The sequence below is a fragment of the Episyrphus balteatus genome, chromosome 4 (assembly GCF_945859705.1).
Source record: "Episyrphus balteatus chromosome 4, idEpiBalt1.1, whole genome shotgun sequence".
Taxonomy (NCBI): Eukaryota; Metazoa; Arthropoda; class Insecta; order Diptera; family Syrphidae; genus Episyrphus; species Episyrphus balteatus.
Genome location: NC_079137.1, coordinates 49437488 through 49449788, shown reverse-complemented (window position 1 = coordinate 49449788; position 12301 = coordinate 49437488). Strand labels below are relative to the sequence as shown.

The 12301-nt window shown below is 27.9% G+C and overlaps 1 protein-coding gene across 2 annotated transcripts in view; it reads left to right on the top strand.

Annotated features, from left to right (window-relative positions):
* The window catches only part of LOC129919490 (beta-3 adrenergic receptor), a 67111-nt gene that overhangs the window by 29542 nt on the left and 25268 nt on the right, over positions 1–12301 (top strand). For both annotated transcript variants that reach the window (XM_056000377.1, XM_056000378.1), the window contains exons 3-4: positions 6007–6235; positions 11725–11850. In XM_056000377.1, coding sequence (XP_055856352.1) covers positions 6007–6235; positions 11725–11850 — 355 coding nt within the window. The remainder of the gene's footprint in view (positions 1–6006; positions 6236–11724; positions 11851–12301) is intronic.

Genomic DNA, 12301 nt, shown 5'->3' with positions numbered 1-12301 from the left:
AGAAACCTGCCGTTTTTTAAGTTAAATGTTTGCACATACAAATAAAATGATTTTCCACTTAAATTAAGTGAATTTTTTTAATTTGCGTATTCAAGAAATTGAGACGATTTCTCCGCTTAATTTAAGACGTAAGTCATTTTGGCAAAAAATCTGCCATTTTTTTATGTAAAAATGTTTCCACAAAAAAATAAGATGATTTTCCGCTTTAATTAAGTGGATTTCTTTAAAATGGTGGCATTCAAGAAACTTAGAACATTTGTCCGCTTTGTTTAAGACAAAAATCATTCTGACAAAAAACCTGTTTCCTTATAAAAAAAAAATAAGATGATTTGCCGCTTAAATTAAGTGGATTTTATTTAAACTGTCGCATTAAAAAAACTCAGAAGATTTGTCCACTTTTTTTAAGACGGAAGTCATTTTGGCAAAAAACCATGCTGAAATCCACTGGATTAAATGTAGAATCCGCTTGTTTTTAGGTGGTCTTTTTTTCTCCGTGTATGAACCAAAACATTCATCCGAGAGTTCAAACCAACGAATAATCGGCTTTCACTTCCGAAAACTGTAATTACTCAATGCATATAGACAAAAAAAAAAGTCCATATCCTAAGGACCATATCACACAGACAGACGAAGAAGAAAAACAAATTTTGGACAATGGTCCTGCAGGATATGTCCCAGGAAGAACTACCACCGCCTTCTACCACGACTTTTTAGACATACACACACACAAAAAAAAACTCATAGAGAACAAGTTCATTGAATTGTGCAGCTGATGTTTCTGATGTTGGAAACAAATTCTTGTGGCGGCTAACAAAGTTGCCTCTGACGTGGTATGGCGGTGAGATTTAGAAAAAAAAACACATCTTCTCGCACTAACCCGTCCAAGAAGGACCAAAAAGGACGAAAAAAATGAAGATCGTAAAAAGAAAAATTGCGGTTCGTCCATTCAGAGTTCGGAATCCCATCACAAAACAGCAGACTCTGAACGTCGTGTCGACGCCGACAACAACGACGACAAGCGGACGACATTTGAACGAAAATAACTTCAGAAAAACTTGACATGTTTTCGTGTAGATATGATTTCTGAATTGGGATTTTCAATTTTCTTATTTGCCAGTTGTTGTAGGTGGCTTAAGTGGGCAGATGGGTTGGATGGACGCATTCAGTGTTTTTTGTTTTTTTTTCTTAACCAACCCAGTCCAAATATATCTGTGTAAATAAAAAAAAAACTTATACTAATACCGTGCAATTTTTTTTTTTTTTTTTTGGGCGGAAGGGACAGTTTGTTGGCTTATATTTTCGAATTCAACAAACTTTGTTTGGCATGAAATGAAATATGCCATTTTAAGGAAGAGTTCGTTCTTCTATTCGGTATTGGAGAGGGTGGAGAGATTTGAGGGATTTTTTTTCTTTCTCCGAACAACATGATGATGATGGCACCCAATTTTAGAACAGGATTGTTATGAAATTGATGGGATTTTCCCTTCTGTCATGGAATATAGTATAAAGTTTTTTTTTTATTTTTTTTCCTGGGTTGATGCTACCGATGTTGTTGTTGTTGTTGGTATAATATTTGCCCTTCCTGTGGATGATTTTACAGTTTATTGCTGTGTAGACTTATGGTGTGTAAATGTTTTGTTGAGTGTTCTGTGGGGTAAATCATTTTTTTTTTGTATTTTTCATTCCTCTATAACACTCACTTTATTTGAAAAGTTGTTGTTCACGATGATGGTAGATTTAGATCAAAGCTGTCTTCTTAGTAATAATGGGTGGTAAAGTACCTACGTTTCAGAAATTATGAAGAGTAGTTTTTTTAAATTTTACGAATATTGTTGAAGAAATAGTAAAAACAAAAGTAGGTATAAAGAAGTATTAAAAACTTGGATTTAGAAAGGAAATAGTACTAAGTTCTTATTTTACAGCTATGAAGCTATTTTTTGAGCTTACAGATTTTTTTTTTATCTAATATTTTACACAAAATCATAACTAGATTTGAATAATTTAGTAACAAGAAAAAAAAATTTTTTTTATTTAAAATACTTAAGTATCTTCGGCGACAGCACTGGTTAAATTAATATTTTTTCTAGATATCCTCCGTATTTTATATTTAAACTCTGTGAACGTATAAAGGTGGATGTGTGCAATGGCAATATAATTTTTGAAATGAGAGAAGGAGAAGAGAGCTTATGGACTTAAGGTCGATAAAAAACGTTTCTAGTGAATTATTATTATCGAGCAGAAAAGTATGGGATTATATTTTCTGTTGTGAAAATTAAATGCAATGTTTTTTTGGACTGATTGATTGAGGATTAAGTTACTTAAGTATTGAAATGGTGAACAAATGTCAGTTTTTTTTTGTTAGAATGTTGAATTATGTTTTAAATAGAAAATTTAAATTTGTTGTTTAGTGAAAATTTAAATTTTAAACAGGAATTTAACAATATACAAAATGTTATTACTTTACCAAAAAAATCCGCGCATTTTTTTTTTTTTTTTAATAAGTAATAAAAAAGGTGTTCTTTTGTTTTTTTGTTTAAACTCAAAATTATTTTAGAAAAAAATAAAATACAATTTTCTCGCATAGATAAAAGTATGTAAATTACTATTCTTCTGAAAAAAAATTTAAAAAAAATTTCTTATACTTAAAAATTGAATGAGAAAATAATGAATTTTTTGAAACGCACCTTAAAGTTTTTTCTCAAAATCTTCTGTTTAGGCAAATATTTAGCAAGTCTAAAAATGGAGAAAGCATGATGAGCAATTGCTCTATAAGCACAAATAAACACTTTTGCTAAATGTTTGCCTAAAATATTTTTAATGAAGTTTTGAACATCAAAACACGGTTTTTTTAAAGAAAGTGCTTTTTTGATTTTATTAAAATAAATTACAAAATCATTCTTTTTTGACAATCATGCACTGATTACTCTTTTTAAAAGTTGTTTTTTTTTTAATTTTATTTTAAGAAGTTTCGTGAAACAGGGCGATTTGTTATATATATGTATAAAGTTAGTGCTTTTGTTTTTTACTTTTTTTTTATTAAAATATTTTTTAATTTAATTTATTATTAATTTTTTTCGAATTAAAATTGATGCTGCTATAAGGTTTTAAAAAAAAAGTCCCACCTCACTAAGCAAATTTGAAAAAAAAAATTACTTGAACACCAAATTTGACAATTTTTTTCAAAGTTTTGACTTTGAAATTTTATTTCACAAAAAGTATTCGCGAAAACTACTTAAATTGAAAAGCATTTGAAAGAATACAAAATAAGCTTTCAAAAAAGCTATTGCACAGTATTCTATGTCTTTTTCTTGATTTTATGTATTTTTTTTTATTTACGGTTAAATTTTCAGAAAATTGCCCCTCCCACCGGAACGAGGGGTGATACAGCCCCCTTCCCATTCAATTTTTTTCTTAGGTTAAACTGAAGAACTATTTCTTAAAATAAAGTTCTCTTTTTAAACAAAAAAAACATAGGTAATTCAAAATTATAGGTTTTTTCAAATGTATTAATATTTTGTCCCCTTACTTAATTTCCTGGAGAAAAATAAAAATTTCAATGGAAAAAAGTTCATAAAATTCAAGAAGTCTGTTAATTTTAGTTACAAAACCAAATAAAGTGACAAAAAATGTCTTATAATTAGTAGAAGTAATTAATATCACAAATCGACCTCTTCTGCCCCATTGTGCGACATGGCGACATACGAATTTCAAATTTGGATTGATTAAAAATCCATCACACTACTATGCGGATTTTAGTTGAATAAAATTATTGTTTAATGTCCTTTTAAAAAAAGTTTATTAAACTGTTCTCTTTCTTTAATTTCAAGGCCCAAGGTTCCATTTATAACACTGGCCAACAAGGTTTTTGTTACAGACGCCAAGATATACTTTTCTTTAGGTTTTTTGGGTGCTGAGCTTGAATCCGAAGTCAGAACAATTCTATCACATCACGTTTTTGAGATAATCCTGTTAGAAAATCGAAAATGCCGCTTTTTACCAATTTTCGAGATTATTTCTTAGCTTTTGGTTATTTGTTTTAAATAAATTTGTAACGGTTTCTAATAGAATTAAATCTTGTCTTTCTAAATCCGTTTAAATCTTTTAAAAATCTCTTTTCTTCTTTGAGAAATCTGAAATTGAAATCAACGTGTTTGGTATATCTCATGTTTATTTACTTTTAATAGCGAATCTCGAAAAGTTCTTTGCCAATCGCTTTCAAAATTTGACACAACATTCCATTTAGAATCTTGAAAGTTTTTATATTTGCGAAGGTGGTGAATCGCGGTGAGAAACATCAAAGCGTGACCGTGTCAGATAGTTATTCTAAATAATTACTAGTGAGAAAAATATAATTTTTTTCTTGTTAAAAACAAGATAAGAACTTACTGGAATGTAAATGAAACGTTGTGTCAAAATTTGAAAGCAATTGGCAAAGAACATTTCGAGATTCACTATTAAAAGCAAATAAACATGAGATATACCTAACACGTAGATTTCAATTTCAGATTTCTCAAAGAAGAAAAGAGATATTTAAAAGATTTAAACGGATTGAGAAAGACAAGATTTAGTCTTATTAGAAACCGTTACAAATTTATTTAAAACGAATAACCAAAAGCTAAGAAATAATCCTGAAAACTGGTAAAAAGCGGCATTTTCGATTTTCTAACGGGATTATCTCAAAAACGTGATGTGATAGAATTTTTTTGACTTCGGATTCGAGCTCAGCACACCAAAATCCTATAGAAAAGTATACCTTGGTTTCTGTAACAAAAAAAAAGTTTAATTTTGTTGACCAGTGTAATTATTAAATTTTTTTACCTTTAAGTCTGTAACATTCAACACCATCAACAGGAAACTCCATTAAAATGCAAATGACACAATGACAGTGTTAATTTCATAAGAAAAAAGGGTTAAATTAGTTTAAAAAAAAAAAATTAAATAAAGATAAAAAAAAACATATTAAAAAGAAAGAAATAAAAACTTTCTACCTACAATAATAATTGTTTTAAAACTTAAAATGAAATATTCCAATAAATTGCTTCCTACCCAATAGTAACCTAAGGATATTGCCTTTTTTTTATTTCTTAAGTTTTTATATATTTTTATTCAAGACACGCAATTTTTGTGATTTACTTTTTTTTTTTTTTTTCAAAACTTCTGTTTTCTGTTGGAATAGCAATAATAATCGCTTAAAAGCAACACAATGGACTGTGACTAAGGACGACGACAATGGCAGCTCATCAGCTATATAGAAAAAGATATGAGTGACCGACGAAGATGAAATAATTACAAAAAGGACGACGAAACAACTAAGAAAGTTATTCCAATCACGAAAGAGAACCATGAAGAGTAACACTATAAACATTATACCAAGTTTGTTTTTTTTTTTCAAAATTATATCTTTATCTTGGTAAAAGGTCGTTCCATCGTCTTGGTCTTAGTTGGCTGTTGATACTCATCAGTTTTTTTTTCTCTTTTTTTGAAAACCATTTCGAACTTATTGAGGTGACAGTTTGTCCTTTAGTCGTTTGTAATGAAAGTTCGATTAACGAGAAAAAAACAAGAACAAAATGAGAAATAAGAGAAAAGTTCTTGAAAAACAATAAATTTGTGGGGTTTTTGGGGGTTATTAGGGAATGAGGAAAGATATCGAATGATAAATTCGGGAATTCACAATACGTTCTTGCGAACGAAAGATTTATTGTGTGAATTATGGATTGTAAAGGAGATAAGACAAGGTGGCAATTAGATTACCTTCAAAGAACCACCAATGAGAATTATTGGGTTATCCACATCTGGCTATGTTGAAATATGGCCATAAAGGAACTAGAAAAATAGAAAAAATGTAATAACACCTTTGTTTTGAATTCTAGTGGTAGCACATATAAAACGTTAAGAGATTTATTTCGATTTCCGATTATCAAAATAAATTTTTCAAATTGCAGGAGATAGTCACAATAAAAAATCTATAAAAACTGAACTTTTTCTTTTGTTTTTTTTTTACAGACTTGCAATGGACCTAAAAACCGGTACACTTTTAGTACCACCAACAGTAAAAAACTCCAGTTGTTCACATCCACGTTATACGGGACATAGCTTTATCATCCATATTGGAATAGCTGAAACAATTGAAGCTTTACTCATTTTGATATTAACATTAGGTGTAATAGGTGCGAATGCGTTAGTTATATTTGTCATCAACAATCGTAGATATTCACCGTATATTCATATGCAGGTAAGTTATAATGATTTATATTATTTGGTAATGTATAAAAAAAAAACAGGACACAAATTTATTTTGAAAATGTAATCTAACCAAAAACAGAAACTTGGATCTAAAAAGGGTCAAATATTTTTCGTTTGATTTTCGAAAAAGGTTTTTGGAGAGTTTTGAATTCAAAGAACTAGGTACACAAATTCAAGATACAAATCTATAAAATACATAAATCCGCTTAAACAGCTTTTATATTGAGTTCTTTTAATAGTATTATTATTGACAAAACTGTTCAATAAAGTTTTTGCCACAAGAACTAAAATATACTTTTCTAAAGGTCAAAAATATTCCATCTCGCTATATTTTTGAAATATATTCTTTAAATTAAAAAAACGTTATTACTTGCGATATAGGTTCTATATATGTATCAAGTTATACATTGGTACAAAAAAAAAAGTTGAGATAACATTTTTCCATAACATTACGATGGTAGAGAATTCCAAAAAAGTTGGTCCCGAAAGTCCGTCTGTCTGTCTGTCTGTATATGGAGCTTCAGCCTAAACGGATGGACCGATTAATGTCAAACTTGGTATGTAGCGTTATTTGGCAACTCTTCAGAAGGATTTTTGGAAATAATTTTTTTGGACGCCGATTTTAGTAAAGTTGAAATTGCTGAAAAACGGCTCCAACGATTTTGTTTAAAAAAGTCATAAATGTTAGTTTTAAGACAAGGTCTATCTTCTAATGAATTTTTTTTTTTTGAAAATCATTAGGTATTAACGGTACCTGCAATAGAACCGTTTTTTTTTTTTTCAAATTATTATCTCCGAAACTGCTTATTCGATTTCAACGAAACTTTTTGTGAAGAAGCATATAATTTAATTATAAATCAAAAATAAAATTTTGAAAAAAATAAGTTTTAGATTTTTAAAAAAATTTTGAAAATTCTTTTTTGAAAAATCAAATTTTTGAAAACGGGACATTAAATTTTTTTGAAATTTTGTGTTTAGATGTTGATCAGTGATTTCTACAAAATGGCATACCAATTTTATTTTAAAAATTGTTGTCCAAAAAATTATTTATAAAAATTAGTTTTTTCTTAAAAAATGGCTCTAACGATTTTGAAAATTTTTATTCTAAAAATGCATCTTAATATATGTATCAATTAAAACTGCATACTTGTTTTGGGGGGCAATTTGGTTTCAGATTTTATATTATTTTTTTAAAAATATAGTAGGTACCTACATTTTCCAAATTTCTATATAAAAAGTCTCGAACATTTAAGCAACTTGTACTCTAAGAGCAAGTTCGTGCGACCCAGTCGTGCATTTTATTTTTTACTGCTTTTTAGGTTATGTTTTAACATGAGGTCATTCACCTCAAAAAAATTCGAACTTTATTAATTTAACTATCCGACTAACATAAACTTTTAATGTATCAGAAAATAAAAGATATATCAGATAGATTTAAACAGTTTCAAAGAAAGAAAATTACAAATGTGCACATTCTGCTGAAATTAATTACCTCGTATTAAAACTGTTAAAAGCATTTTTTTTTGTATAGAATTATTATAAAGGAAATATATTTGATTTAAATTCGAGTTCAACACACAAACAAAAAGAAAATTCCTATGTAAAAAAACTCTGTGATAGAAGATCAATGATATAGAGCACTTTCACTCATCAAAAAACTTTATTATTTCGTGTTGAAAAATCGTAGAGTAGGAATATGTTGGACATCATGGTTCATTAGGGATTGTTCATCTTCAATAAAAAAAAAAAAATATTTCATTTAGGACAATTTTATGGAATTTTTCGATCCTTTATTCTTATAGTATATTGTTGTATACAAAATATAATCTAGTTAAACTGTATTAAAAGTGGAAAATCCATAGTGGTATATTTTTATTTTTATTTAAAAACATACAGGCATATTTATTAGATTTTTGCCTATACTTAAACACTGCTTAACTTTTTTAAAACTGTGGAAATATGCTTCATTTAATAAAAATAAATATCACACTATTCAAAGTTAAGATTATTTATACTTAGACACAAGTTTGACAGCTATAAGACAACTACAAACATGGTTTTTGAACACATTTTCCAAATTTAATGTAATAGTCATAGTTTTTATGTATCTACAGATTAATAGCTACTTCTTTTTTATATTCGTAATAAATTTATTTGAAATTTTTTTTTTGACAATTTGTAGAGGTACCTATATATAAAAACCTTTAAAAAAAAACCCACTATTGATTTTCAAAAAAAAAAAAAAAATGAACTTTTAATAAACATCATTGAAGTAGGTTGAAACCTAAAAGGAACATTTATAGAAAAAAAAAAATGAAAATAGTCAGAGCCATTATTTTTTTAAGGGTCTTTTTTATAAATTTTAAAAATAAATTTTAGCAAAATTTGAAAATTGAAACAAAATTTGCCATGAAAACTGGAAATCTTCAAAAAATCAAAGTAAAGTGGGTAAACACAATTTTTTTCTTTTGAACAATCGTTTAGAAAAATTTGTTCATATTTTTAAAAATGTGGGAAATGTATCGTAAATAAAGTATAATTGATTTGACAAGAGTTGTGAATTATTTTGTTTTCTACCAAAATATTTTTTTTTTTCTAAAAGACAAGTAATAGGAACAGTCAGAGTAGGGTTTCCAGAACATCTCTTTTAAACAGAACATGTTCTCTTTTTTAACTCTGATCTTTTTTACACTCTCTTTTTTATAAAATTCTCTATTTTTCAAATTTCCTCTTTTAAGTCTCTTTTTTTACTTGCAATATAGGTACTATAGGGCAAGTTTACGATTCGTAAAAAAAATCGAACTCGAGATAACAATTTTACATGACATTACGATGATGGAGAATGCTAAATATGTAGGTCCGGCAATTCTGTCTATCTGTCTGTCTGTCTGTGTGTCTGTCTCTATCTGGAGCTGCAGCCTAAACGAGTGAAATGATATATTCAAACTTAGTAGTTAGCAGTTTTTGGTAACTCCCCAGAGGGGAAATTGAAATTTTTTTTTACGACCAAAACTAACGGTACCTGCCATATAACGGAAATAGAAAAGTAATTTTTTTTCAAAAACGGCTCTAACGATTTTGATTAAAATTTTTTGTGTAGTACTACACATAAGAGCCAACTTTTGAAATAAAAAAAATATTTTTTGAACCGTTATTAACGGTACCTGTCATAGAACGGTTTTTTTCGTTTCTGAATATCTCGTACAACATTAACCCGATTTAAATGAAAATTTTTATACAAAAGTGTTTAAGTAAAGGTAATATTAAAATTTTAGATTTGTGGATTTTTAAAAAATATTTCAAATTTTTTTTTTTGAAAAATCAATTTTTTGAAAACGGATCAATGAAAAATTTTGAAATTTAGTTTTTATGTGTAAATTAATTATTTCTTCAAAATGGCATACCAACTTTTTTTTATAAAAAATAATTTTTTTAAAAAACGGCTTCAGATTTTTGAAATTTTTTTTCTAAAAATATCTTTTTATACAAGTAATAAAGTGGCATACTTAGTTTTTTGTAAGAGATCATTTAAAGCGGTATTTAATTATTTATTTTTTTTGCACCACTTATGAAATTCCGTGCAAATATCAAATTTTAAATTTTCAATTATTTTGTTTAATGAAACGCTTTAACATTAGAGTAACTTTTACCATAAGAGCAAGTACGTGCGACCGCAGTCGTGCAATTTTTTATTTACCTCCCCTAGATAGTTTTTACAAAGTGTTTAAACAAAAGGGATTTTGTGAAGTGATGTCAAAATTTACTTCTCTAGAGATGTTAAAATTCAATTGTTACAGCTGACCACCCGACAAACAATTTTGGTTCTATAAAGCTTTACAGATGCAATTTTTGCTTTTGTAAAGCATTATAGAAATCCTAGGTCCCCTACTTATACGTAACTGCTTAGGAAAAATATATTTGTATTGTTTATGTTACGTTGGTTTTTTTATCAATTGATTTCCTTTTTGGTTTCCTTTTTTTTTTCCTAAATGTCGTCTTTTTTGACGGTTCGAGAATAAAATTTTCTCTTTTTAGTAAGGTCCCAGATGGACACCCTAAGTCAGAGTCAAACATTTTTTTTTTCAGAATTTATTCTTAAAAATGATTTTTTTTAGAATATTTTCAAATTTGGTTACAAAATATTGTTTCAAATATCTTTTCTTGTCAAAAGGCTTGTTAGAAAATATTTGTGCCCTTAATTATGAAAGTGGACTAAGTCACTCCTAAAAATGGCATCAAATTAAGCCTAAAAATTATTGTTTTTTAAGGGGTAAAGTTTATTTGAAAGCGAAATTGCAGTAAATAAACTTCTTTATTGCTCCTCTAGTGATTTCATAAAAGAAATATAATTAAATCGTTATAAGAAAATTATTATGCAAGTTTTTCTTCAAACAATGCAAAAAGTGACTTAGTCCACTTTCATAATCATGGGCACATTTCATTTTAACTCTGAAGGACTCGCAAAGAGAGCAAAATGCTAACATACAATTTTAGTATGGTATTTCTTAAGTAGGTGGTAGATTTTATACTGTAACTTTAATAACTTGTTCAAGAAATTACCTTTTTCCATCATAAATTCTTGTCTATCTATTTCTCTTGAAGATAAATTTTAAATTGTTCCAATGAAGAAAGGAACTACATATATGTTTAAAGTTTACTTAGAGTATTTACATGGTCTTTGTTGAAGGATTATTGATTCAAGGATAAGTTGTTTTTAGGTTACAGGATCAAAACTTTATTTGACAGCTATTTTTGCTTTGAAATTTGAACATTCAAAATTGCAAAATTCGCTAAAAAAAAAAAAAAAAAAACAATTATAAGGCGTGTTTTTTCTATTACTCAGTAGCTACTCACTTTTCATTTTATTCGCAAAACAATAATAAAAATTACAAAAGTAAGTATTTGTTTTTATTGTGTTTCGAATAAAATAAAAAAATGAGTAGTTACTGAGTTGTAGAAAAAACACGCCTATAATAGCATCAATTTTGATATTTTCTGGAAAATTCCAAATCTGAGTCTCGTACTATGTTAAAAAATTGATAAAATCCTTTCTTTAACTTCACAAACTTTATGATATTTTCTTCTTGAAGATCTTAAAGAGGTTACCTAAATAAATAAAAAGAGATTATTTGATTTGTTACCGTTGAACTTCCAAAATGTAAACAAAACATAAAAAATATCAAACTTCCTGAAAAAAACATTCCACAAAAAAAAAACTATTTTGGCAAGCAAAAATAAAAACATTACTCACCGCAACAACTCTCAACCGCATGATAGAAAAATTATTTTAACCCTGACTTTTAACCACAAACCAAAAAAAAAAAAAAAACTTACACACAGAAAATATGTATATTTACTCTCACAAACATTTAAAAAAAATAATAAATTTAAACCCAACAAAACAAAATTTAATGTTTTAACTTTCTACTTTTATTTCTTTTTTGTTTTTATTTTCCTTTATGTTGACAATAATTCCAGCCACGTTACCTGCTAACATCGCTGGCATTAAACGACCTCACAATTGGCCTGCTAATCACTCCATTTGGATTGTTGCCAGCATTGTTTCACTGTTGGCCGTATGGTGAGATTTTTTGCCAAATTCAGGTAAGTTAATATGCACTCACTATCTTATCAAAATGCATTTCATAAAACAAAAGCAATTCCAACTCCAAAAAAAAAAACCATATCCTTCTTGCCATTAAAAGTCCTTTATCATAAAAAAAAAAATAATATGGATTATACCAACAATGTGTGGAAATAGTAGTTGTACACACATATTACCTTCCTATGAAGCATAGCAGAGATATACAACTATATAAAGAGGATATCCTCAATTCAAGGATATCCACATGCAATCGTCCTTTCATACTCAAGTACTCTTTTGCTTCCTAGTTTAAAAAAAAAGAATCCACAATTTTACAATTCCTGTAATGCCATTCAGACAATATAAGTCCACATGTGTGTGTGTGTGTAATATTAGTAAGAAATCACCTTAATAGAAATTCTATATTTTATCCTTATACCCAGCCTCTAAAACTACACCATCAACATCCTT